This window comes from Felis catus, chromosome B1 (genome assembly GCF_018350175.1).
Source record: "Felis catus isolate Fca126 chromosome B1, F.catus_Fca126_mat1.0, whole genome shotgun sequence".
NCBI classification, from domain to species: Eukaryota; Metazoa; Chordata; class Mammalia; order Carnivora; family Felidae; genus Felis; species Felis catus.
Window position 1 is genome coordinate 44,746,629 of NC_058371.1, and position 27,528 is coordinate 44,774,156.

Here is a 27,528-nt window from a genome sequence, read left to right on the forward strand (position 1 = left end):
GCTCTGGTCTCACAGATGCATCAGGATTCAGGAAGCCTCTTGATTCACAGCCTTCTCAGGTCACAGAGGGGGAGGGCTTTTTCTGGTGGACTGAGGCAGCCCAGCCCATCAGGAGCTATGGGTTCATGGCTCCTTGGGGTCTGTGACCCATTTCTTCTAGGCCCCCTTGAAGGACCTGCTCCACCCATCGCCTTTTTTCCCCCAGAGGCAGTGGAGAGGATGAAACCAGGCTCAGGCTGACGCCCCTCTGCCTGAGCCCTGTGGGGGTCAGACTATTCAGGTGCCAGAAGGCAGGCAAGCAACACTGGCCAGAAGGAGAGTGTGTGAGTGTGTGTGGGTAGGGGTGAGATGGGCGGAGGTGGCCGTGCAGGGGAGAGAGAAGGTGGCATGGGGCCAGCATTTTTCCGAAGGTGTGTGGACGTGAGGCTTCAAGGTTGTAGGAAAACAAGCATAGAGGAGAACAAGAGTGACATTTACTGAGGCACTAAGGTGCTGAGCACATCGTGTGTGCTACAGCCGATCCTTGGACAACGTGGATTTGAACTGTGTAGGTACACTTCTGGGTGGGTTCCAGAATCCGAGCTGTCAGCACAGAGCCCAACGCGGGGCTTGAACTCACAAACCACGAGATGGTGACCTGAGCCGAAGTCGGACGCCTAACCGGTTGAGCCACCCAGGGGCCCCAGTTTATTTATTTATTTTGAGAGAGAGAGAGAACAGGGGAGGGGCAGAGAGAGAGAGGGAGAGAGAGAATCCCAAGCAGGATCCGCACTGTGAGAGCAGAACCCGATGCAGGGCTCGGTCCCACGAACCATGAGATCATGACCTGAGCCGAAGTCAGAGGCTTGACCGACTGGGCCACTCAGACGCCTCTGTGAATTTTTTTTACAGTACAGTACTGTAAATGCATTTCTCTTTCTTATGATTTTCTTAATAACTTTTGTTTCTTCTAGCATACTTTATTGTAAGAATACAGTCTATAACACGTATAGCATGCACAGCATGTGTTCATTGACTGTTTATATTACCAGTAAGGTACCTGGTCAACTGTAGGCTATTAGTAGCTAGGTGTTTGGGGAATCCAAAGTCGTATTCAGATTTTCGACTGTGCAGGGCGGTCAGTGCCCCCAACCGCCATGTTATGCAAAGGTCAACTGTATTTCATTTAATCCTCAGTGTCGCCCCCCTATGGGGCTACTATATTGTCTCAGAGATGAGGACGTTGGAACTGCTCTTAACCAACTTAACGGCAGTTAAGCGACATGCGAGTGTGGGCACGCGTGCGTGTGAGGGCAGCTGCGTGTTGGGGCTGGAGAGGGCTCATTTGGCCTCACTCCTTTCTGTGCTATGACAGAGTCCCTCAGTGGAGCAGCTGGTCGGGGAGGGAAGTCGGGCTCTCCCAATCCCCACCCCCCACTCATGGTGGGTGAGGGCCTCCCCAACCCAGGGCCCAGGCTCACACATCCGCGTCCCTCTCAGCCCACGCAGCACTGAAGAAGACTGAAGAGGCGCAAAAAGCTACTTGGTGGAGAAAGCTGGCATGTGCTATTCCTGGTGGGAGGAGAGATCCAGATAAGCCTGGGATATTTTGGGTCCCCCCATGCAGGGGGACAGGGCCAGCTGGGGGCTGGTGAGGCTGAGGACTGGGCTCTCCCTTTGCAAGGCATGTGGCAGGGGGCCCAAGGTTGAGGCAAACCTCAGACTTTGTCTAGAGTTAAGCTTGCTTCCAGCCCTCACCGCTATTTATAAAAATTATTTTTATCAAAGTAATGCACACAGATGGTTAAAATATGAAATCTCATGGAAGTGCTTGTAATGAAAAGGAACAGTCCCCTCCCAAACCAGCTCCCCAGAGGCGGCTTTCACCCGGGTTTGCTTTTAGTTCTATGCTCTTTGTTGATGAAGCCACTGAGGGAGCTTTTTAGTCCCCCGGGATGGGGGGGGGGGGGGGAGGTCGTTCCTCTGGCTGAGGGTGGCTTTGCAGGTTCAGCTTTCAGGAGCGCCCCCAACAGCTCTCCACCGGATGGAGCTGCCTTCAGGCTGGTGGCTCTCCATAGATTTTCAAACCTGGTTCTCTGGGTCACCGTCACCCTCTCCCAGCACCATGGCCTGTCCCCGCAGGTCCCTCTGGCCCACTTGGAGTGTGTGGGAAGCCCCTCCAGTCGCGGGGAGCCTCATTAACACACATCTACGGCTGAGCTGCAGCCTGGCAGGCTGGGTTTGTAATCTGCATGGGACCCCAATTCCCTGAAGCAGCTGTCCTCTTGATGCCTTGCTGGCCATGGGGGATTTCGGGGCTGGCCCTTTGGCCTTTGTCTCTCTTATCTCCCTCTGCTTCTTTCCCTCTCTCTGTCATTTCTTCCTCCTTTCCTTTCCTTTCCTGTCCACTTTGTGCACCCTAAACCTCCCCCCCACCCCACCCCCCTGGACGGTCAAGGTCAGACTTCCATGCAGGAGATGAGGCTCTATTCCCTAAGACCTGTCAGGCTGCCTTGGGGCCCTGGCAGGCCTGTGGTCATGGAGGGGGAGGTTGGGAGAGACATCGAAGGAGGAGCCCCCTCCCTGGGCCTCCCTCCTGGGGACTGCGCTCAGGGAGTTTGGGTGTGTCACTGGAGTCTCAGTGCCCCGGGTGTGTGAGCCAGAGTATCTAGTTTTGGTTTCACTCGGGGCTGATTTGGCTGTTTTTCTGCCCCAGTCCCTAGCTGGGTCTTTGGTTTAAAGCTATGGGGAAGGGAAGCGAAGGCTTGGGGGTCCGGATCGGGCAGCCTGTTAAGGGGAAGTGGGGCCTCTTAACCTCCCTGTGTCCAGCTTCCTTGTGTACTCAGTGAGATGCCCATGAGGGCAGCTGGTTGCGGGCGCTCAGGAGTTAGTTGCCTCTTGGACGGTCTCCCTTCCTCCTCAGCCTTAGAGGATCATGTTTCATTTATGAAGGAAGGCAACAGTTTTCCCGACAGCCCTTATCTGCTGGGTCCATCAGGACTCCACCCCGGTTTTCCATGGAGATTCAGGCAGACCGCAAAGCCCAAGCGGGCTGGGTCCAGCACAGGGACACTAATGTCTACTGAGATTTTACTTTGTGCCAGGTTCTGTATACAGCGTTTTACATGCTGGATCGCATTAAAAAATACGCGTCCTTGATTTTTTTATGTTTAACTAGTCTCTACACCCAACGTGGGGCTTGAACTGACGACCCTAAGATCGCGTTGATGCCTTAATCACATTTAAACTTCACAACAACACCAGGAGGCAGTCATTCTTCCTATCACCTTGGGGACCTGGGTAAGTGGCCAACTCTTGATTTTGGTTCAGGTCATCATCTCACAGTCATGAGATCGAGGCCTCCCCCCCCCCCCCCCCACCTTAAGTGCTCTCTCTCTCGCTCAAAAAAGTTTAATATCACCGCTATTTACAGATGAGGAAACTGAGTCACCAAGGAGGTTAAGTCTTTGGCCGAAGGGAATTTGACTGGTGAGGAACAGATGTGGGAGTCAAACCCAGACAGACTGGTGCCAGAGTCTTGGAGCAAGCATTTTGGCCCTGTGCGTGCGTGCGCGTGCGCATGGGTACACACGTGTGCATGTGTGTGTGCCTGTGGGCAATAGCTGCTCCCCACCCCTAGCGTGGGCCTTCTCATTTCACTTCTGCAGCTCTTCTCCCCGTGAGCATGTTCCCAAATCAAATGCATAATGTCCTTTTGATGCCTGGGCTCCTTGAAGTAGACACAGTGAGAGCCCTGTTCCTCCGTCGCCGCCCGCCCCCCTCCCCCACCCCGCCACCGCCCCAGGCTTGGGCGTCAGCTCAGGACTCTCGGGGGCACAGTGGCTGCCAGATTGGCCCGGGCCTCACAGGTGAACAGAGCCATACTGTGGACAGCCTACACCACGGCCGAGACGCACATTCAGTCTGGGAGAAGGCCCGTGACCAGGCACACAGACCCAGGCCCAGGCAGAGGAAGAAGGTGGCTCTCACATGCATCCCAAACCTGGACCTTTACAGTCCCTGCAGGCCCCAAAGTCCTCACACCGTCAGCAGCAAGGTCAAGTAGGAAAGCAAAGCAGGGACCCTGAGAGACCTCGGCTTTGAGGTTCTTGCCCTCACCTGCAGGCAGTTTGTGGGGGAAGGGTGATGAAAGGGATCAGAGGCCAAGGTGAGTAGAGACAGGATACAAAGAAGGAAAAAAGGGGAGACAGTGAGAGGGCTGGGCTCACCCAGAGCCCCCCCCCCCCAAATGGAGGGACACCCGCCCTCTTTCTCCGGTGGAGGAGATGCCCCTCTTCGGAAGCCAGCAGGAGGCAGGAAGGCTGTGCCCGACTAGGGTGAGACCAAGCCGGCTGGGCTGTCTGGTCCATGGAGGTGTCTGTGGGGAGCCCTGGGGGATCAGCGGCAGCCCCTGCAGCCTGAGGCCCAGCTGGTAATCTCTTCCCCGGGGCCAGCCGCCCCAGCTGAGGAAAGCTGTTGGCGGAGGCTGCCTCTGCAGATCCTGGCTTTATCTTCCCCACACATTGAAACCATCAGGCCCTCCGACTGCAGCCTGCCTGGCCCTGTCAGCTAGAGACACCGCGCTTTCATCCAAACCAGACCTTCCCTCCTCCGGTTCCCCGCCCCCCCCCCCACCGGGGCAGGGGGCAGTGAGCACAGCCTCACTCGTGCCCCCTGGAGCCACTCTCAGAACTTCTTAACTAGAAGTTAAGATTTTGCTCTCCTCTCTGAAATGTTTACGAGGCCACCTTCCATGCTGGGCCCCTTGCTCCGCCCTCATTCTCCAAAGGGGATTTTAGTCGATGCTGCAGAAAGCGGGAGTTCTGGGGGCCCCCGAAGCACCAAGCTGCTCCATGAAAGCAGCGAGTGAACACTCTTCAGCGCTGCTTGTTCTGGGGAAGCCAAATCAGAGGCAAACCCTGAATTCCTCTTGCTCACGGCCAATAAAAACCTTGCTTCAGTGCCGGCTTCCTCTGCTGAAATCAGATATCCTAGTAATAAACAAGTCTGAAAGGCAGGGAAAAGCTCTTGCTTCTTTTTTCTGATTAGTTTTTCTTCCTTTTAAAAAAAGTTTTCTCCTATAACAGGACGCCTGCCCCAGAAACTTGAGCCCCGAATTGTGCCCTCTCCTGCCCCTGTACCCCCACTCCTTACCCTCTGGGTTCCCGCCGGCGAAGGGTGGGGCCTGCCTTCCCCAACACTAGGCCACTAGGTGGCTGAGCTCAAAGTCAAGTCAAAGGGTCTTGGGGAGAAGGGTCTTTGCTGCCGGGGGGAGTTGACTGCCAGCTTACGGGGAGAGCTGGGTTCTCAGCCTTCTGCTGCAGGTGGCGGTCAGCAATGGGAAAGTGAGGCAGGAGAGGTTGGGACCACTTTCCCCCCACCCCCTGAAGACAGTCCTTCTGAATCTCTCTCGGTGCATCACGGGGCCGTAAAAAGCCCAGCACTGTGGATTCTGGTGTTGAGGGCACAGGTGAGAAAGCCAGACAAAGTGCATCTCTGATGAGAGGGGCTCGTAGGGCAGAGGACTTGGAGTTTCCCTTCCTGGGGTTGTCCTCGCCTGGGCTCCCCTTCCTGTCCTTGTCCCTTCCCAGGGTAAGCCGTGTCTGCACACGTGGCCTGCTGTGGAGCGCCCTCCCCTACGTGCTGACATCTCTTCTCTCCCCTCCCTCCCCCAAATAGGTTTTTAAGTGACTTTGCTGTCAGAGATGCTATTCTGTTTGTTTTTCCTTCTGACACTATCTCTCTGGAGAGTTTCTGGTCAAGAGAATTATGTCGAGGCGGCAGATTGCAAAAGGATTGCGCCTAATGGGGAACAGACAGACAAGACACCTTTCAAGTCCAGCCAAGTTTTCCCCCCTCTTTCTCTCTCTCCCAACTTCTCATCTTCCCTTCTTGGCTTCAAAGTTGGCCCTGGTTTGTGCTAGTTTCTTCGGTACAGCTGGCGAGTAAGGTCACACATTGATTTTATTGTGGAGATTGGCAGCTGGGTCAAGCTTTGCTGCGGAGTCTGAGAGCCTCAGGGCGGCGCTGAGCTGGGGCGCCTGGGCGGGGTGGGGCGGAGTGGGGGGGGAGGTCCTGGCAGGGGGCGCATGGAGCCCCCGGAGTGCAGCTTAGGAAGGCACTCAGGCACCCAAGGAGTGGCTTCTGCTCCTTTGTGAGCTCGGAAAACCTATTTGAAATACAAGAAAGGTACCCAAAGCCCCCTCCCCTTAGTCCCTAGCATATTCCATTTTAAATGTTCATCTGTGCTGGACTTTACCAGGCAAAGAGTGTTAGCTCTGAGGTCTCTTGCACCCTTAAAGTGATTAAAGGAGAGGAGGTGAAGTTCAAGGGCCCCCTACCTTGTGTATAGCCCCTCAACAGCACACGGCCACGGCGACGGCGGATGCCCATTGATGCAAACTGGCTGGAAAAGGAAGCCCTTTTCTTTTTTACCTATAGGCTTCTTGCAGGGAGAGGGCAGATTAGTACAACTTCTTGGTGGACGGTTTGGATTCTTTTGCCCTTAGTCATGAGGCTGATGTAATAGCAATTTGACTGATTTCATGGTAAAGACGGTCACAGTTCCCACAGCAAATCAGTTCCAATTGCACCACTGACGACATCCACCCTTATCACAGCCCTTCAGGAATTGGTGGGCGAGTCCTTCCTGTGCAGAGCTTTGGTGGGAAGCACGGGGCCACTGCTTTTCAGAAGGAAAGAAGTGCCTTGGGTTTTAAGAATGTCCCATTTGACCTCATTCCCCCATGTAGCCGTGGGGAACACAATTTCCTGCCAGTCTGGCTCAAAGGGGAAAAGGGCACTGCTCTGCACGACCCGATCTGGGCCTCGTGGCCCATGGGATAGTTCGAATGGGGGGGGGGGGGGGGAAGATGTGTGTTAGGGAAACAGGATGACAGAAGGGAGAGGCTGGGTTCCACTCAAGCTGGGTTTAATTCTCTCCTCCCTGCTCATCCTCACTGCTTGTGGTTTCAGAGTTTGTTCTGCATTAAAGATGTGTCAGTTTTGCACAACTGCAATAGACTAAAAGCATACAGTTCTTTAACGGGAATACGCTTCTCTTAACTGAAACCTATAAATCTAAGAATATGCCGCTTACCAATCATTATAAGTCAGCTCTGGACGGGGAATCAAGAGCCCGGAGTTTATTTCTTGCTCTGCCACTGACCCACTCTACCCTCAGAAGAGCGTGCAGGGCACCTGGGTGGCTCAGTCGGTTAAGTGTCTGACTTCTGCTCAGGTCATGAGCTCACAGTTCATGAGTTCGAGCCCTGTGTCGAGCCCTGTGTCGGGCTCTGCACTGATGGTGTGGAACTTGCTTGGGAGTCTGTCTCTCCTCTCTGACCCTCCCCAATGTCTCTCCCAAAATAAACATTAAAAAAAAAAAAAAAAAAAAAAGGAGTGCAGAACCTTCTCTGGGACTCAGCACTCTGTCCACAAAGGGACACCACCATGTAGCCTAAATTATCCTACCAACTTCTGTGAGGGCAAAATGAGAGAATATAGGGGAGAGCACTCTATGTGCCTCCTTAGAAAGTGAGGTGCGGGGAGCAGAGTATGATTCGAGTCATAGAGATGCAGTAGCTAGAAACTAGGAGGAAGTTTTCCAGGACAAAGCCTTGCGGGCTAATTGGGAGCCTTTGAGCATCCAAACCTTCTGAGGCAGACACCGGCCCTGGCAGCTGGTGGCACAGAGAATGCTAGGCTGAGTGGCGGGTCAGCCCCGAACAGCATGCTGTGGGGACCCGGGAAACTTGCTGGGGATGCTATCACTGATCTGATGAAAATCTGGGAGTGTTCTACCTGCTGCCTGTCATGTATAACAAAACCAAAGTCACAATTTTGTTCAATTTTCTTTCCGCTGTGGGTACACTGGACAGACTTACCGTGGTTTCCCTTTCCTTATCTGCATTTGATCAGGCCCTGGCTCGCCTCTTTCACTGCTCTCAATCTCTAGGCACAATCCAGAGAGTTCTTTATTAAGCTTAGTTAGACCAGTTCCCCTCTCCCAAAGTGCTCCACGGCCACCGTCAGGCCACTAGCCCAGGTAGCAAAGAAATGAGGCATCTGGAAGAACCTAGCGGTGCCGCAAGAGTCAGTCACATCACTTGGAAAAATCGTGCTCTTTGGCCTCCGCTCCTGCTCTCTGAAGGGGTGAGACTAAGGGTGAGGGGCCCCTCCCAGGAAATTTGCTGAGCTGGGAACCCCGGTGCTTGCCCACAGGTTAGCCAATGTCGCCATCTAGAGGCCACTTAGAATACAGGTTCTTGCAGTAAGAGGTTAGTAAGCTCTTGATTTTGGTAATTCCTGAAATGCCAACATTTCCTTTTCTTGCCTTTAGAAGTTCAGAATTGCTGTCTCATCCACTGTGTGGCTTTGGCTGCATCTGGGACTCAAGGGAAGCCCTCCTCTGAAGCCAGGCTGGCACAATGTCAAGTGATGGGCACAGCTGCTACCTGTTGGTTCCAATGACCCGCTTCTGTTAATACTCACTCGTTACACAGGGTCATAAAAAATAAATCTTTTAATTGCTTTGTAATTGGCACAGATGGTATAATTCAAACTCACATTTTTATTTACTAGACTCTGAGACATGTTATAGCTCTGACTGAAACAGTGCAGGAATCATAATGGTTTAAGTTTTACAAAATTACATTCAGCAGCAGCAGCATCATGTTCTGAAAGTTATTTCATAAAATGAAGACTGGGGCTTGAATAAATAAGGAAAAAAACATCTAGAAAATAAACCACCCAGACGGAAGTCATCTGTTATGGATATCTGAGAATTGTGCTTTCTGGTGTTTGAAGACCTTGCTGCTACTTTATTAACAATCAAGAAGTTGCCAAATTCTGGCTTATATATATAGCAGGGCAGTGGGGACGAGGAAGGGCTTTAGAGGTGCCTGGAAAATGCTCTGCAGGAACAGGAACCTCAAAGCCAGGCCTTGTTGGAACTGTGGGCCTGAACTGGCCTTAAAGGAGTTTCTGGGGAGCTACACTCACTGTGGGGCTGGTCTTTGAGGCTGCCTAGAGATTGAGAAGGAGTCACTGGCCTTTGAGATAAGAAATCACCATTAAGAGGGTTAGAGTGGAGAACAAATCATAGCATTTAATTCTCATTGAGGAGAGCCCTGTCTCTTCAGGAGGATATTCGAAAGGCCCAAGTCCCTTTATTTTACCCCTGTAGTTTTCAGGGTCCACAGGGACCACCGAGGTAACCAATGACATAACCTCTGATCAATGTGATTTGGGTTTGCAGCACTACCTTGAGCCAGCTCCTGAAGTTACCTGCACTGTCATTCCAGAGTAGGGACAAATATTTACTGAGTGGAGTCAAACCTGGGGGCAGAAATCACTTTGCCCCAGAGCAGCAAAGGTGATTACTCAGTAGGGGGTCTGCATGAAGGGACTTTCCATTAACGTGGATGACAAATGGGAATCCCTCTCACTTTGGTGATTATAGGCATGAGTGACCACATTTTAACCTGGGGAAGGCATTTGTGGGTTGGTTGGTGCTCCTGGGCAGGATTCAATAGTGAACTCGATTCCTGGCTACTGATTTGATACCTGTTTTGCAGAAATGTCTGGATTTCTCAAACCCCATCCAAAGCCACTACCTGAAGTGAGCTTCTTATGTCAGATCCCAAGTACACACGGTTCCCATCAACACCCACCATCATTAGCGCGCTCTCTCCAGGTCACAAGGAGAGCATGGCTGTGCTGTGACACGGGGAATACCAAAATGGAGACCAGGTAAGTGCATAGTTAGTGTTCCTGGACAGGCCCACGGGCCACGAGCCACGGCTGGCTGTGCCTGGGCTCAGTGTGCCTGGGCCACCTCCACTGGGGCCTTCAGGTCAGCCGGGGACTTGTCCAGGGCAGGTTTCTTGGAGTAATCTCGCTCTCCAAAAATGGTGCTTCCTATTCGGACATTCGTAGATCCTACTTCAATCTGTGGGAAAGAAGAGAGAGTATCAAGGGCTGAGTTTAAAATCATGCAGCAAATGCTGAAGTCCCGCCTCTCGTTCTGGCTTTGGAGGGGCTTCTATGAAGAACAAGGATGAGGCAGCTGAAGAGGGGTGCAGGGCAGGGGTTCCCTTTGGGACAACAGCACCTCTAGGGGTGTGTTTAAGAAGTCAGGATTTCCTTGGCTGTCACAGTGACTAGGGGACATGACTGCCATTGAGTTTGGGCTGTTAAGACGTGTCACCTTGTGTGACTGAGACACAGTGGCACAACGAAGGGTTGTCTGACAGCCCACACCCCTTTCTAACGTTCCATTGTCAGAAGAAAAAACCTCCCAGTAATTGTTTGAGCATGGGACCGAATTCCAGTTCACTTATAAACACAAAGCATTTTTGCACCGTTTTGATATATATGATTTTCCGAGACTGCAACTACTGGATACACACAGTGAGGTTGACACTTTGGTTTTTAGAACTTGATCAAGTTATTTACTGTTCCAGAGCCACACACCTCTCTTAGCATATAGTTACAGCTGTTGTGAATCTACCCGTAAGATGAACTCCAGACTATTTCATTAGGACTCACTGTCACACATCCATGCCCAAACATTTATACGGTGCGATGCTTTTAAAAAAAATTACAGTTTAGGGGCCTTTGGCTGGCTCAGTCGGTACAGCGTGTGACTCTTGATCTCAGGGTCATGAGCTCCAGCCCCACAGTGAGTGTAGAGATTACTTAAAAACAAAGAAAGAAAGAAAAATAAGAAATTAAACTATAATTTTAAAAAGTCTATTAAAAAAAATTTTTTTTTAATGTTTATTTATTTTTGAGACAGAGAGAGACTGAGCATGAATGGGGGGAGGGTCAGAGAGAGGGAGACACAGAATCCGAAGCAGGCTCTGGGCTCCGAGCTGTCAGCGCAGAGCCCGACGCGGGGCTCGAACTCGTGAACCACAAGATCATGACCTGAACTGAAGTCGGACACTTAACCAACTGAGCCACCCAGGTGCCCCTAAAAAGTCTATTTTTGAGAGCGCGCACGTGCGAAACAGTGAGCCAGGGAGGGGCAGAGAGAGAGGGAGACAGGATCCAAAGCAGGCTCTGTGCTGTCAGCGCACAGCCCAGACTCACGAACCATGAGACGGCAACCTGAGCCAAAGTCGGATGCTTAACCGACTGAGCCATCCAGGTGCCCCAAAAATAAAGAAAGAAAAATAAGAAATTGAGCTATAATTTTTAAAAGAGTTTATTTGTTTTTAAGTAATCTCTACACCCACCATGGGGCTTGAACTCACAACCCAGAGATCGAGAGTCGCATGCTCTAGCAACTGGGCCAGCCAGGTGTCCCTTCTGATTTTTCTTTAGAATCCCCTTAGGGAATTAGATGGAGTTTAGGAGAGTTATGTGTCAGGCCGTAATTTCTATACATCTCATTTCAGAAAAGAAGGGGGTGGGGGATGTTGGGACAGTTGAGGGCCACTGCTGTTGGCTGCTCTATTGCCATGATGAGGCGTTTCGAAGGTTTCTCCGGCAAACATTGCTTTCCTGCGGCCTTTCGGGCCCTCCCCTTGGGCGGACAGGGCAAGGAGGACACTTACCGCATGCTGGAAGTCCATGGACATGCCCATACTCAGCTCAACCTGCTCAGTGGGGACGTTGAGCTTTTTACACAGCTCCTCTCGGAGGGACAGTAACGCCTAACAGAAGGACAAGTGTCACATTATTTCCTCCTGCCTTCTCCAAGGGTGTCTGAGAGTGGCTGAATCTGAACATCTCTGACAAAGACTATTGGTTCTTCGTGGTTTCAAGGCCTGTCCAAATTTCCAGAAGTTACCTAAAGTTTTTTAGCAAATGCTCCTACTTTCAAAACAATGATCAGTCACTGGAAAGGAGGAAAAGAGCTCATTTTCTCTAGAGACTGTGTTTTAGCCAGGTTCAAGGGGAGTTGAGGAGAGTTCAGAAGAGGGTCATAATACCCGACAGGCAGTATCTGGGAGGGCTCTCAACTTTATTACAACAGCCAGCCCTGCAACAGCATTTCGTTCAGATGCTTCTCTAGTGCATGAGCAATCCCGCCATCCTTGGACCCCAGTACCTGGAAATCTGGGTTTGGTCCTTGACTAAGATCATGTCCAAAGCTTCCTATGGTCATCAGCCCCACGAACTCCAGGCTGGGGCACTTGGCATTTATGTGTTCCACCATGGCTACTGTCTCTGAAGGCAAAAGGCCATGTTTACCTTCACAAAAAGAAACAGAAGACACTTGTACCAAAATGTTTTAAGTAGCCAGAGGAAGGCTCAGTTTCCATCCCTTCCTTGTAACAGAGGAGGTGACACTTGGACAAGAGGACTTCTTGAAAAACACATATCCTCAAGTCCTAAAGAGTAACCTAATTTTTGAGGTCTTTGTCTATGTTGCTTCCCTTCTGAATAATAACCATCTGAATCCCAGTGATATGAGCCGAGAACAGCTAGAGTACAGGGAAAAGAAAAAACACTGCTTTTCTTGGGACACCAACTCTCATGGGACACCAAGACTCACATTGCCAAACACCAGATTTATCTGAGGATTCTTTTCCTAGTTCTGGTATTTCTACAGTTTCATTAATTTATAAGAATTGTAAACATTTTAAATTATTATTTCTTTAAATGTTTATTTATTTATTTATTTAGTTAGACAGCGAGTGCAAGTGGGGGAGAGACAGAGAGAGAGAGAGACAGAGAATCCCAAGCAGGCTCCATGCTGTCAGCACAGAGCCTGATGAAGATTATGACTTGAGGCAAAATCAAGAGTCAGACTCTCAATCGACTAAGCCACCCAGGTGCCCCAGGACTGTAAACATTTAAAAATAAAGTATCTATCACACGGGTTTCACTATATATTTTCAAAATTTAATTGAACTTGCCAATTAACAACTAGAGGAGGAATCTGCAGCAAATGATTATTTGTTATGCAGTTATAAGGAATATTGATATCCTCTTTCCCTCATTTATCAAATGGAGATGCTAAGAACATTCACTTTAATCTTTAACTATCGCGAATTATAGCTAATTACCAAGAAATGATGTCACAGACTTGACCTGAAGTCAGTTTCAGATTTACCTATATTGGTAATGTAAGATATAATCTAGGTATGTGTAGAAATAATGACAATTATTAAAATTTACAGAACACTTCTCTGCCAGGTAGACCTGCCAAGTCCTAAGAGCCTTTCACTTAATACAGTAACTATGAAGTAAGTACTCTTACTATCCTCCTTCCACAGATGAGGAAACTGAGGCACAGGAAAGCTAAGTACCTTTTCCAAGGTCATACAACTAGAAACTGTGCAACTGGGATTTCAGTCCGGGAAGCCTGACCTGAGGGCCCATCCAGAAAATAGTCTTGGCACTGTGCTCCTTCATATTACGGTTTGATGAACACTGGTCTGATGGTCATAAGCAAACGACTAATCTGTAAACAATCAAGTGGCTAACAAGTGAGATGGGTGGGGTTCTATGCCAACAGCTTTGCCCGCATTAAGACTTATAATCCTTACAACACCCTCTGAAGTAGGCATCATTATGACAGCACTGTCCACCAGGGAAACTGAGGTACAGAGAGGCTAGGTAACTAACCCACAGTTATGACGGACAGTGCTGAAGATCAAACCCAAGATCTGATTTCAAAGCTCCTGTTCTGTTCACTAGGTTACAATGTTAACGCAAGCCCCTTGAAGGTATTCATTAACAGGTGCTCACGGGATTTTCTTCTGTTCTCTCCCAAGATTATGCTAAGTAAATTTTTTTTTAACACTGGAGAAGTGTTATACAGGTAACTATGCCGTCTCTTTTAGGAGTGATGGTGACTTTTGGGAATTTTCTGGAAATCAAAGTCACAATCCCCTTCCTGACTCATCCAATTTTGGGCCACCAAAAAATTAAGAAATAACAACCCATGATGTTATGAAAGAATTATATGTGGATGGGCTTAGATGTCACTGTGCCTTCTAGATCCTACTTACAGGCATGAAACGTCTTACTTACAGGCCCATGATTTCCTTCTATAACCTTAGCTATCAGATACTTAGGCCTGCCATTCTTGCTGACCTTCAACCATCCTAAGGGAAGAAAAATCTATAGTTAGGTCTGGTCACTTACTCTCCTCTCCACTGGTGTTAACCTGGACCATAACCTTTAACCTTTCAGGAGAACCTTTTTTCTGCCACGAACTGTTCACTTTGTCTGCCAACTTCACAGAATCCACGGTTTCCAGCATGAAGAGATTGGGCACAGCTGTAATGAGAAAGAGGCAAGGTAATTCTCCATTCGTCCCAGTGTGGCAAGCAACGCGCAACCAATATTTGACTTGGCAGATGGGAAGACAGTTTTCCAGAAAAAGAACAAGACAGTTAAGTCTCAGTTCTGCTAAGACTCACGTGACAGTTTTACTAGATGTGAGTTCGGATGTCGGCCCATTGCTATCTAATCAGAGAAGACGAACAGGGGGAACGCTGACGTACCACAATCCGGCAGCGTGCAACTCTAAGAGCTTCCTGAGGGTCGGGAATTGCAGAGATTCCTAATAGCAGGCTTGATCCGACTAAATCGCAGCTCACACAGCAAGAAGCAGGTCAAGATGACAATAAAGAGAGGAAAACCAACGGAGGCCAAAGTGCTTCCCTGGCATGCTAACACCATGTTCTTAAACTGTGCGCTGGGGGTGCTCTCATTCAACAAGGACATCAGAATGACCTCAATACGGAGAGCTAAGGGAGATGCTGATGTCATCAAAGCCATCTTCTTTTCCAGAGATGCATGTGAAATGAAGTATTAGTCTTGCCCAGATAAAGAACGACAAAGACAGAAGCAGCATCAGCAGCTTGCATTTATAAACACTGAAATCCCCCAGGCAATTTGCTAACTGTTGTATATGCATGATTTCTTTTTAATCTTTTTCTTAATTATTTTTTTTTATTTTTTAAAAAGATTTTATTTTATTCTATTATTTAACTTTTTAAAATGTTTATTTATTTTGAGAGAGAGAGAGAGATAATGAGCAGGGGAGGGGCAGAGAGAGAGGGAGAGAAAACCCAAGCAGGCTCTATGCTGCCAACGCAGACCCCGATGGAGGGTTCGAACTCACGAACCATGAGATCGTGACCTGAGCTGAAATCAAGTCAGCCACTTAACTGACTAAGTCATCCTGGCCTCCTAAAAGATTTTATTTTTAAGTAATCTCCACACCCAACGTGGGGCTCAAACTCACAACCCTGAGATCAAGAGTCACATGCTCCTGTGACTGAGCCAGCCAGGCGCCCATTTCTTTTTAATCTTTATCATGGTTCATGAAACACTATTATTACCTCCATCTTACAGATGGGGAAACTGAGGCTCAGAAAGGATAAAGTTTATTCCAGTTTACAAAATTAACAAATATTAGAGATGTGACTTGAAATGATGGCAAACTGACTCCATGTTCTTCATACTGAATTTGAGTTCAGGCTACTTCACTTAAAAACTTACATATATTTTAAAAAAGAGACTGAAAGTACACATGCTTGATGTTGGAAAAAAAAAAAAAAAAGAAGCAGCAAAATACAAGTAAAAGCAATATATGCAGTAAAAACTCCAAGCCTCTCACCCTAGAAACTATCACTATTACCGCTAGGATAAGGATTCTTCCAGATCTATTTTAGTGTATTTCCATCCAAACGAACACACACACACACACTCCCCAGACATAGAATTTCCTGTTATTTTTTGAAATAACATACAAATTGGCTCCTACTAAATGTTTTATGGGTTGCTTGCTTCCAGTTAGCAATACATGTTGGAGATTTTTTACATCAGTACCATAAACTCACCTGTACTTTTAACAACTGCATCATTCCACAGAACAGATGATCACAATTTATTTAACATTGTTCTTGTTAATAGACATTGTTTCTTTTTTATTATAAACCCAAAGCTTACACACAGGCCTTTGCACACTTATACATGTTGCTATAGGCTGCATGAGTCCAAGAATTGAAATTACTAGTTAAAAGAGGAAGCACAATTTAAATTGTATTGGATATGAGAAATTCAAAAAAGCCCTACCATTTTAGAGTCCTCCTGGCAAAATGTGGAGTGCTCACTTACTCATGCTCTCAAAACATTGCATGTTAGCAGCTTTTTAATTTTTTTGCAAACCTGACTGGTGAAAGGTAGAATTTTTTATTGTGTGTTGCATTTCTCTTATTGAGGTTAAGCATTTTTCACTTGATTCCTGGATCTGTATTTTTTATCCTTGTAAATGACCCGTTCGTTTTCCCCTATGTTTTTCTCATTGATTAAAAATATATACACATGGTTCTTTATGCATTATGGACATTAACCTCTTTCCCTTTTAAAAACTATTATTTTACTACCAACCTGTGCTTTCTTTTTGCTTTAATTTTTGTGTAAGCAAATGTGCTAGTTGTTTCTTTTATGGTTTCCAGACTCTATGCTTTATTTAGAAAGGCCTTTCACCAGCTTGAAAAAATAAAAATATTTTCCTATGTTTTCTTCTAATACTTGTTTATTTTTAAAGTTTATTTATTTTGAGAGAGAGAGAGGGAGAGGGAGAGGGAGAGGGAGAGGGAGAGGGAGAGGGAGAGGGAGAGAGAGAGAGAGAGAGAGAGAGAGAGAGAGAGAGGAGGTGCGTGTGAGTGCGTGAGCCCTGGAGGGGCGGAGAGAGGGGGAGAGAGAATCCCAGGCAGGCTCAACACTGTCAGGGCAGAGCCCAATGAGGGGCTTGATTTCATGAACCATGAGATCACGACCTGAGCCTAAATCAAGAGTTGGACACTTAACTGCCTGAGCCACCCAGGTGCCCCTCTTCTAACACTTTCAGGGTTTTGATTTTTCACATTAGGATTCTTTAATCTAGCTGGAATTTACACTGTGAGGAAGGGAAGCTAATTTAATTATTTCTCAAATTAAAAAGCTGATTGTCTTGCTGCGTTTATTAAGTGTAAATAGTCTCTCTACTTCCCCCATACCTAGTGTGAAATAGCTTTTAAGAATAATGTAGTAGACTTCTGCTTCCTGACACGATGGAGTAAGTACGGGGACCAGAGTGACCATTCCACCCGAACAACCAAATGGACAAAATGTGTGAAACATATATGAAACAATGGTTTACAAGACCTGTGTATCATAGAGTGAAACATAGTGATCTCTGAGACATGAGAAACACATGAAGTGACTGCCCCACCTCTCTTTCCTGGAGAGTTTCTAGAATGTGTTGCAGAAAAGGGGAAGAGAGGAAGAGTGTGGGCCTTAGGATGAGGACATGAGCTAAGAATATGGAAAGACTATGCAGCTAGAGTTCACAGGACAGAATTCGGGAGAGGAGAGAGCTGCATACAGAGGCATCACCGGTGATTTGAAAAGGGCTCCCCTCCAGAACTCAGCTGGGTACAGACTGGCACATGCATCACCCAGGGCTGGGGAGGGAACTATTTGAAAAGATTAGAAGAAACAGTGCCTGATGTTCACAGAGGGCATGGAATAGTGCCTGTTTCCATCAGACAGGTTGGAACACTCAGGATTCATGGGGCACTGGCTAGAGTACACAGAGGGCCTTGCCTCAGAAATGGGGAATAATTAACCCTGAACTGAGCTCTCTCCAGTCACACCAACTAATCTTAAAAGCAAGACCTAAAAAGATCAAACTGTTCCCAAGTAACTTAACTGTGTTCCAAAAAAGCTCAAAAATATTTATAGGAATACAAAAGTGACCAGCCCCCAACAAGAAAATTCACAATGTTTGGCTATCCCCCCCCCAAAAAAAGCAGGCACTGAAAGACTCAAAGAAGCAGAAAACATGATATATTAAATCAATCTATTGAAACTGTTCCAGACTGTCAAAGATGATAGAATCAGTAGACAGCACATTAAAAGTTATCATAACTGTGTGCCATCTATTAAAAAATAGAGACAGGGAAGATATTAAAAAAAGACCCAAATTGAACTTCTAGCATGAAAACCACACGTGGGAGATGAAAAAATCCACTGATGGAATTAATGGCAAATTAGACAATGCTAAAGAAGATCAGTTACTTTGAAGATATTATCCAAAATGAAACAGGAAAAAAATCATAAAAATTAAAAGGGCATTAGTGAGCTGCCGAAACACCTCAAGCAGACGAACAGGTAACCGGAGTCCCCAAAGGAGAAGAGAAGTTGTGGTGGGGAGGAAGTGGGGAGGCAGAACATATATATGAAGAAACAGTGATTGAAAATATTCTAAACTTGACGAGAACTATAAACTCCAGATCCAAGAAGCTCCGTGAACCCCAAGCACAAGAAATGTGGAAAATATTACACCAGGGAACATCATCATCAAATTGCTCAAAACCAGTGATCATGAGAAAATCTTGTAAGTAGCTAGACGAAACAAAAACACGTTACATACAGAGGAACCAAGATAAAGATGACATCCTATTTCTCACTGGAAACAATGTAAGTGAAGAGAGTGGAGTGACATCTTTAAAGTCCTGAAAGAAAAAACCATCAAGCTGGAATTCTATAGTTAGCAAACATTTCTCTGAAAAATATAGGTGAAGGTGCAAACAGTTCAACGGACAAGAATGAAGTTGCACCTCCCTCTTCCTTAGGCTATACATAAAAATGAATTCAAAAAATCCCAAAGGTGAGAGCTAACACTATAAAACTCTTAGAAGAAAACAGGAGTAAATCTTGGTGACCTTGGGGGCACCTGGTTGGCTCAGTTGGTAAAGCATGTGATTCCTGATCTCTGGGTCCTGACTTCAAGCCCCACATGGGGCATAGAGATTATTAAAAAAAAAAAAAAAATTTTTGTGACCTTGGATTTCCTAGCTATAACACCAAAAGCACATGCCACACACACACAAAAAAGCCAAAGTACACTAAATGTACTTTAAAATGTCCATTTTACATTAAAGTGTACATGAAAATGAAAAATTTCTGTGCTACAAATGATACCATAAAGAAAGTCAAAAGACAATCCATGGAATGGGAGAAAAAAATCTGCCAATGATATACATCATAAAGGCCTGGTACCTAGGATATATAAAGAACTTTTACAACTCAATAATAACAAAACCCAATTAAAAAATACACAAAGGATTTGAATAAACATTTCTCCAAAGAAGATGTACAAATGGCCAATACGCCATTTCATTTCATTTCATGTTCAACTTCATTTGTCATTAGGGGAATGCAAATCAAAACCACAATGAGAAACCATTTCACAAATTTTTTTATTATTCCAGTTGATCTCCTTTGCTGACTTATTAGCTATAATTCTCTGTGTTATTGGTTGCTTTATTTTATATTTTAAATAAGTTCTACATCCAATCTACACCCTGAGATCAAATCATGTGCTCTACTGACTGAGCCAGACAGGCGCCCCTATTGGTTGCTTTAAAGTTGAACTTATGCATAGTCTACCTTAAAGTGGTGTTATACTACTTCATATATAGTTTAAGAACCTTATAATTGTGTACTTCTATTTCTTAACTTTCCATTCTGTATGCTATTGTTGCAATGCATTTTGACTTTTTCATATGTTATAAATCCCACAATACATAATTATTTTTGTTTATATAACATATACTAATAAAACAATAGAGAAAAATTAATGAAACTAAAAGTAGTTCTTTGAGAAGACTGATAAAACTGATACACCTCTAGCCAGATGGATTAGGGGAAAAAAAAAGAGAAGACACACATTACCAACATCAGGAATCAGCTGACATCACTACAGATCCTACAGATATTAAGAGGATAATCAAGGAATATTACAAACAACCTAATGCTCACAAATTCATTACTTTATTTTTTTTATTGCTTATTTATTTTTGAGAGAAAGAAAGACAGTGCACGAGTGTGAGGGAGGGGCAGAGAGAGAGGGAGACACAGAATCCGAAGCAGGCTCTAGGAACTGAGCTGTCAGCACAGGGCCCAGCATGGGGCTCGAACTCACAAACTGCGAGACCATAACCTGAGCTGAAGTCAGATGCTTAACCAACTGAGCCATCCAGGTGCCCCATAAATTCATTACTCTAGATGAAATGGACAAACTCCTTGAACCTTGAAAGCTCACCCAAGAAAAATCAGATTATATGAATAGTCTTAAATCTATTAATAAAATTGAAACTACAGTTAAAAACCTTCCTACAAAGAAACTCCAGGATTCACTGGTGAATTCTACTAAGCAGTTAGGAAAGAGACAATACCAATTCCACAGAAACTCTACCAAAAGACTGAAGGGTTGGGAATACTTCCCAACTCATTCTATGAGGACAGCATTATCCTGTTATCAAATCTACAAAAACATATTTTAAGAAAAGAAAACTACAGACCAATGTCCTTTGTGACTATAGATGCATACACTTTTTTTTAAGTTTAGTTATTTGTTTTTGAGAGAGAGCAAGAGAGGGGCAAAGAGAGGGAGAGGGAGAGGGAGAGGGAGAGGGAGAGGGAGAGGGAGAGAGAGAGAGAGAGAGAGAGAGAGAGAGAGAGAATCCCAAATAGACTCCACACTGTCAGCACAGAACCCAATTCTGGGCTTGAACCCATGAACCATGAGTTCATGACCTGAGCCAAAACCAAGAGTTGGGTGCTTAACTGACTGAGCCACCCAGGCGCCCCTAGATGCAAACATTCTAAACAAACTTAACAAATCAAATGCAACATTATAGTAAAAGGATAATACTGCATGACCAAGTGAGCTCATCCCTAGGAATGTAGGAGTAGTTTAACAATAGAAAATCAATAAATGTAATTCAACATGTTAATAAACTGAAAGAGAAAAACTGTAGGATCATTTCAATGGATGCAGTAAAAACATTTGACAAAATCTAACATCTACTCTTGATAAAGCCTCTCAGCAAATTAGGATTAAAGCGAAATTTCTCCTTCTGATAAAGCACATCATGAAAAATATGCATGTAACACTCTTAGCCCTTCTACTCAATATCCTAGTATAATATGGCAAGAAAAAGAAATAAAAGGCATCCAGATTGGAAAGGAAGAAGTAAGTTGTCTTTGTTCATAGATAACATAATTGTCTACGTAGAAAATTATATGCAATCTGCAAAAAAAGCTACTAGAATAAGTGAGTTTAACAAAGTTGCAGGATACAAGATGAATATACAAAAATCAACTGTATTATATATTAGCAACACACAATCAGAAATTAAACAGAATCAATAACAGTATAATAGATAGCATCAAAATATAAGAAAAACAAAGATATAAATCAGGAAAAAGATGAAGAAAACCTGCACAATGAAAACTACAAAATATTACTGAGAGAAAATAAAGAAGACCTAAAGAACTACTGAGCTATACCTTGTTAATGTGTTGGGAGGTTCAATATTTTTAGTACGTCATTGTTCCCCATATTGATCTATAGATTCAATACAATCCTAATTCAAATACCTGGCAGGGCTTTTGATATATAACATATACACACACACACACACACACACACACACACATTTATATATATTTAACATATATATATAACATATATATACATAACATATATATATACATAACATATATATATACATAACACACACACACACACACACATATATATATATATATAACAAATATATATATATTTGGTAGAAATGGACAAATTGGTTTATATGGAAATGGGGAGGATCTAGAATAGCCAAAATGACTTTGAAAAAGAACAAAGCTGGGGGCTAACAGTACTCCATTTTAAGAATTATTATAAAGCTCCATAAATCAAAATATCATGCTATCAGTGTAAAAGTAGATAAGTAGATCAGTGGAACAGAGTAGATAGTCTAGCAACAAACTCACAGATAATCGATTTTTGATAAAGGTACAAAGGAATGCAATGGAAAAAGGACAGACTTTCCAACAAGTAGTGTTGGAACAATTAGATATTTATATGCAAAAAAACCCCCCAGAAAACCAAAAGAACTTGGAATCATACGTTGCACCACATACAAAATTAACTCAAAGTGAATAATGAAGCTTAATATAAAACTGAACACTATAGAACTGCTAAGAGAAAATCTGTGACTTGAACCATAGAGAAATATTTTTTAGACACAACACCAAAAGCACAGTATTGATAAACTGGGCTTCGTTAAATTAGAAACTTGGGCCCTTCAAAAAACACTGTTAAGAGAATGAAAAGACAAGCAACAGAGTGGAAGAAAACACTTGCAAAACATGTATCTGATAAAGGACTAGTAGTCAGAATATATAAAGAATTCTCTTGTCTTAAAAGTGAAAAAATCCAATTAGAAAATGGCAAAAGACTTCAACAGACACTTCACCAAAGAAGATAAACAGATGCAACCGTGTGAAAAGATGTTCAACATCATAAGCCATTAAGGTAATGCAAGGACACTACCACATACCTACTAGAATGGCTAAAATTGAAAGACTGACTGTGTTAAGTGTGGGCAAAGATGTGGAAGAAGTTGAGCACTGCTTGTGGGAATGTACGACGGCACAACCACTTTGGAAGATGGCTTGGAAGTTTCTTAGAAAGTTAAACATACACGATGGGTACAGGGTTTCAGTTTTGAGAGAGGAAAACAGTTCTAGAGGATAGAAAGTAGTGATGGCTGCAAACAATATGAATGTACTTAATGCCTTTAAACTGAATACTTAAAAATAGTTAAAGGTGATAAATTTTATGTTATGTGTACTTTCTCAGAATTAAAAAAAAAATTAAACATATACTTATTGTGAGATTCAGCCATTCTACTCCTAGGCATTTATTTTAAGAGATAAGAAGAAGTCCATATGGGGTGCCTGGGTGGCTCAGTTGGTTAAGCGTCTGACTTCAGTTCAGGTCATGATCTTACGGTTCATGGGTTCAAGCCCTGCGTTGGGGTCTGTGCTGACAGCTCTCAGCTTGGAGCCTGCTTGAGATTCTGCGTCTCCCTCTCTGCCTTTCCCCTGCTCGTGCTCTGTGTCTTTCTTCTTCTCTCTCTCAAAAATAAATATTAAAAAAAAAAAAAAGAGTCCACACAAAGATGTTCATAGCAGCTTTTTTTCCGCCACTGCCATAACAATTTTATTTGTCATGGCCTCACATTAGAAGCAACCCAAATGTCCATCAGTGGGTGAATGGATAAAGCAATAAAAAGGAGTGAACTACTGATACACAAATCAACACGATGAACCTCAAAATAATTATGCTGAGTGGAAGAAATCAGACAAAAAAAAAAGTACATACTTTATATTTCCATTTATATAAAACTCTTAGCAAGGTAAACTAATCTACAGTGACAGAAAGCAGGTAAGTAGTGTTGGAGGAGGGGAGTGGGGAGGAGCGGAAAGAAGGGGTTATTACAAAGGGCATGAGGAATCTTTTTGGGGTGATGGATGTGTTCACTATTTTGACTGTGGTGATGGTTTTACAAGTACAAACATATGTCAGGGCGCCTGGGTGGCGCAGTCGGTTAAGCGTCCGACTTCAGCCAGGTCACGATCTCGCGGTCCGTGAGTTCGAGCCCTGCATCGGGCTCTGGGCTGATGGCTCAGAGCCTGGAGCCTGTTTCCGATTCTGTGTCTCCCTCTCTCTCTGCCCCTCCCCCGTTCATGCTCTGTCTCTCTCTGTCCCAAAAATAAATAAACGTTGAAAAAAAAAAATAAAAAAAAAATAAAAAAAAAAAACAAGTACAAACATATGTCAAAACTAATCAAATTGTGCACTTTAAATATATACAATTTACTACAGGTCAATTATACTTCAAAAAAGCTGCTTAAAAAAATACAGGTTATTTTAGAAACCTTTGAGAGAAATAAGTATTCAGTTCCTCAGACAGATCTCCACATGTCGTTGTCATATGGTTAAGTTCTTTTGTAGTTAATTCTTAATTGTACTTTACTGTATATTGTATTTTATATACAATATATACTGTATTTGATTTACTGTATATTATTATATTTCATTTACCATAGTCTTACATCCAGAGGGAAAAGGAGAAAAATGTCTCCCTTGCCCACTGAATAATTTTATGGGCTACAATACCTTATAATTTATTTGGAAGACTACCAAATGATACCTAACACAAAGTAGGGTAGGTTTCCAAGTACATACAACCCAGTCAATGGTGAATTCATTCTGTTCTCGGTATGAGGCTTTTTCCTTATACTAAGCACTAACATTTCTTTTTCCCCAAAACTCCAAAACACAAACGGTGAATTAGGACTATTCTAAAAGCTGTTCTCTTTTCCACAGAAAGTAGTATAAGTAGGATAATGATAGAGAAATTTTGTCTTCATGTTTAGAATTTTATCTTACCCATCAATTTGTTGACATTTTGTTTCTGTAGGTGGCCAATGAAGTGCCATTTGATCTCAGGACACGAAGACAGAATCTGAAGGAAAAAAGGTAACCATGTCTGACTCAGAATTTATGAAGGCCATGCCGGCTCAAATACCTTACACACTCCCTTCTGACTTTTCATGTCTATGCAATAAACTGCTATCACCCTCTTTAGCTGGGCTCCTAAGGATACTACTACCTAAGGCTTCTGCTCTATTCCTCTTCCTTATTCCCATCAGCTCCCTCCATCTTTTAGATATCATCCATTAAGAACGAACTGATTATGGGACACCTGGCTGGCTCAGTTGGTAGAGCATGCGACTTGTGATTTCAGGGTCATGAGTTCAAACCCCATGGTGGGTGTGGAGACTTCTTTAAAAAACAAAAAATGAAAAAAAACCCAAGAAAGATGAACTGAGTAAAGCTTTCCAATCTCAGAGGATCCAGGATTATAGCAAGCTCCTAAATTACCATAAAAGCTGCAAAGGAGATGACTATAGTCTTAGTTTTAATAAAGAAAGAAAATCTAGCTGAGATTTATTTGGAGCTCAAGGTGAATGGAGACATTTCTACTGCCAGTCAACCTTGCTATAAAACCCAACCACCACCAAGGGTCTAACTTTCAACTGCAGAGCCAAGATTAGATGCAAACTCAAGAATTCAGATATTCACTTACTTTAGGATTTGATGCTTTTTCTAGCAGTTCTTGAACCTGAAGGGTAAAAACAGAACAAGTGAGAAGCCTGGCAATCACAACTCTTCCAAAGGGAGTTTGGAAAAGGGATCTTACGTAGTTCTCCCCGAAAGTGCGCTGGCCATGACTGTAGGCTTCAATCACCATATCTGCAGGTTTGGTTTTGCTGACTGCTACTAGTCGGGGCTGGATGGCTGGGAGATCCTGCCAAGAGAGAAAGAGCCCAATGGGTGAACGTTTAGGAATATTATTCCAGTGAGTTCTATAAGATAGACCCTGTAGGATCAGTTGGCATAGGTCTTAACTTGACATTTGGTAAGCTCCATTATTCTTATACTGGAGGGGGGACCAGTATCAAATAATGTTGATCAAATGTCTTTCAAATGCATGGCATCCAAATCTAATATGGTAGCTACTTTAATACCTAGCAAAACACAGTTCTCTCTCAGGAGACCTGGGAAGGTAAGTAAAAGCAGTATTTCCTTAAAATGCGGTCTTTGACCAACTGCATCAGCATCATCTGGGTACCACTCCAGACTTACTGACTCTGAATCTCTGGGGCTGGAGTCTAAGAATTTCCTTTTTTTTTAATTAAAAAAAAAAATTTTTTTTTTTTTAAATTTGAGAGAGAGCACAAGTGGGGGAGGAGGGTTAGAAGGACACAGAGAGAATCTTAAGCAGGTCCCATGCCCAGCATAGAGCCTGATGTGGGACTCGATCCTATGACCCTGGGATTATGACTGGAGCTGAAATCAAGAGTCGGACTCTCAACCGACTGAGTCACCCAGGCGCCCCTGAGAATCTCCTTTTTAAACAAACTCTTCAGATGATGCTCTTGCATGCCAACGTTGGAGGTTTAAGAATCAGTTTGTTAAGGGAAGGCATTACTCTCTGACTAGAGGGGATACCACTTCTGGCTTCTGAAACCCCAAGGTTAAATTTTGGAAACTCATTCTGGTCCTGGTATATTCAATAATATTGCCCCCCCCCCCCAAAAAAGTGGCCTGTGTAGGGTAGCTATGTAATTTATTGTTCAATCTAATTAAGAACCAGCAGCAGAACTGAGGCAGGGACACCACAAACTCTGGACTGAGGGTTAGGCTCATATGACCCTCTTACGGCCATCACGTAAAGAGCAGGGCTTCCCTGAACTCTGCTGCAATCAAATCTATACAGAGGCAACAAGAGATCCACCTATCCTCACATAGCTCAGTTTTCACACAGCCGATGACCCTCTGCAATTTTTACAGAATCACTGTATTTTCAAAGGCTCTAAAGATTCAGATCCATTAGCAAAAAGTTCCAGCTTCCTTCTGAGGGATGATGCATCACCAGCTTTTTATGAGATCACGTCACAGCTCCTAGGATTACGTTGACGAATTGATGACTTCCAGAGAGAAAAGTGGAACAGGCGGCCCATCCACCTGTGGAGTTATGCTGGGAGAACTTCCCAGAGTGATGTTTATTAGGGAGACCCCTAGCTTTCCTTGGAGAATCGCCGCGAATCATAGACCATTAATGCCAAGGGTGGGCTTAAAAGGCAGTCAGAGCTCATTCCGTTGCCTATCCAGGTGAGGAAACTCCGGGCCAGAGCAGTTGAGTGACTTAGTTCAAGGTAAGCCAAGGAAAGACTACACTGATATAGATCTTCTGTCTCCAGAAGAGCATTCTGAGTTCTGACACCATAAATGCTTGATGGGAGAAACTCTGACCTCTCTGTTCAGTTGTGTCTCACTCCACACCATTGACTTAAACTTGCAGTGAGGGGGAGCAGACACTGACCCTTGATCTAATGAAATTCCCAGAGGAGACAAAATATATTAGAAGGGGCGGGGGGGAATCTCCCTCTAGACTGCTTGGGATTGGATGTCAGCCCCCCTCGAGTCCAAACGTGCTATGCAGCTCTGGGGTCTCTTTCACCTCCGGGTGGAGCTGACTGTTCCTGAGCACCTACTAGCAGTCAGACGCTGCCACACACGTGATCTGGGGATCTGGCCTCCTCTGGGTGCTCCTGTAGTAGACGTCTCCTCTTGTAGCCTCTGGGCACGGGACTGGCGCTGCTCCTGTCCGCTAAGGCTGTTGGCCACGACACGAGGTGGGACGGGCAATGGTCGCGCTGCTGGGGGACTGGTCATCTTCCCGGGTAGTGGATACCTTCTGCTCCAACTAAGCCAACCTCCAGAAAACCTGACAGACACACGGCGAGGTGGCTGAGGACACAGTTCGCTAAGCGTTTTGGGGGCTCTGCAACCCGAGCCAAAGTCAAGGCGGAAGGACGGCTCCCGCCCCTCCGGGAGACCCCTCTGCGTCACCGTGACGACCCATTCCCACGCAGGTGTTTCCCCTTCCTCAAAGCAGCCGCCCACCGTCCCCACGCTGTCCCCTTACTCACCCGCGGCCGCCGCGCCACCGCCTGCTGCACGCGCTCGTTCACTGCCCGAAGTGCGAACCCGACTCCCAGCTCCGCCGACATGCTGCCAGCTCTCCACATCCCCCGGGACGAACGCAGAGCCCCAGACCCGGGAGCCCCCCCAGACAGAGACCACCTTCCGGTCCCGCCCAG

The 27,528-nt window shown here is 45.1% G+C and overlaps 1 protein-coding gene across 2 annotated transcripts; it reads right to left on the reverse strand.

Moving 5' to 3' along the window:
* Positions 1–8,485: 8,485 nt before the first annotated feature.
* PLPBP (pyridoxal phosphate binding protein) lies at positions 8,486–27,517 on the reverse strand. 2 transcript variants are annotated; one of them, XM_006930725.5, is made up of 9 exons: positions 27,358–27,494; positions 26,920–27,152; positions 25,062–25,169; positions 24,948–24,983; positions 24,248–24,323; positions 14,086–14,220; positions 12,041–12,183; positions 11,544–11,642; positions 8,486–9,931 (listed from the first exon to the last, which is right to left on the reverse strand). In XM_006930725.5, the coding sequence occupies exons 3-9, from the start codon at positions 25,110–25,112 to the stop codon at positions 9,800–9,802; spliced, it is 672 nt and encodes a 223-aa protein (XP_006930787.1). In that variant the 5' UTR covers positions 25,113–25,169; positions 26,920–27,152; positions 27,358–27,494; the 3' UTR covers positions 8,486–9,799. The 2 variants fall into 2 exon arrangements, with proteins under 2 accessions (XP_006930787.1, XP_006930786.2); XM_006930724.5 differs by lacking the exon at positions 26,920–27,152 and having other exon boundaries at positions 27,358–27,517.
* Between the last annotated feature and the right edge of the window lie 11 nt (positions 27,518–27,528).

Coding starts and splice junctions, on each gene's coding strand:
- PLPBP (XM_006930724.5), bottom strand. CDS start 27,456: ATGTGGAGAGCTGGCAGCATGTCGGCGGAGCTGGGAGTCGGGTTCGCA. Junction 25,170..27,357: donor CGGTGGCGCGGCGGCCGCGG/GTGAGTAAGGGG, acceptor CTCTCTTGGCAG/GATCTCCCAGCCATCCAGCC. Junction 11,643..12,040: donor GACCAAACCCAGATTTCCAG/GTACTGGGGTCC, acceptor TCCTTCTGTTAG/GCGTTACTGTCCCTCCGAGA.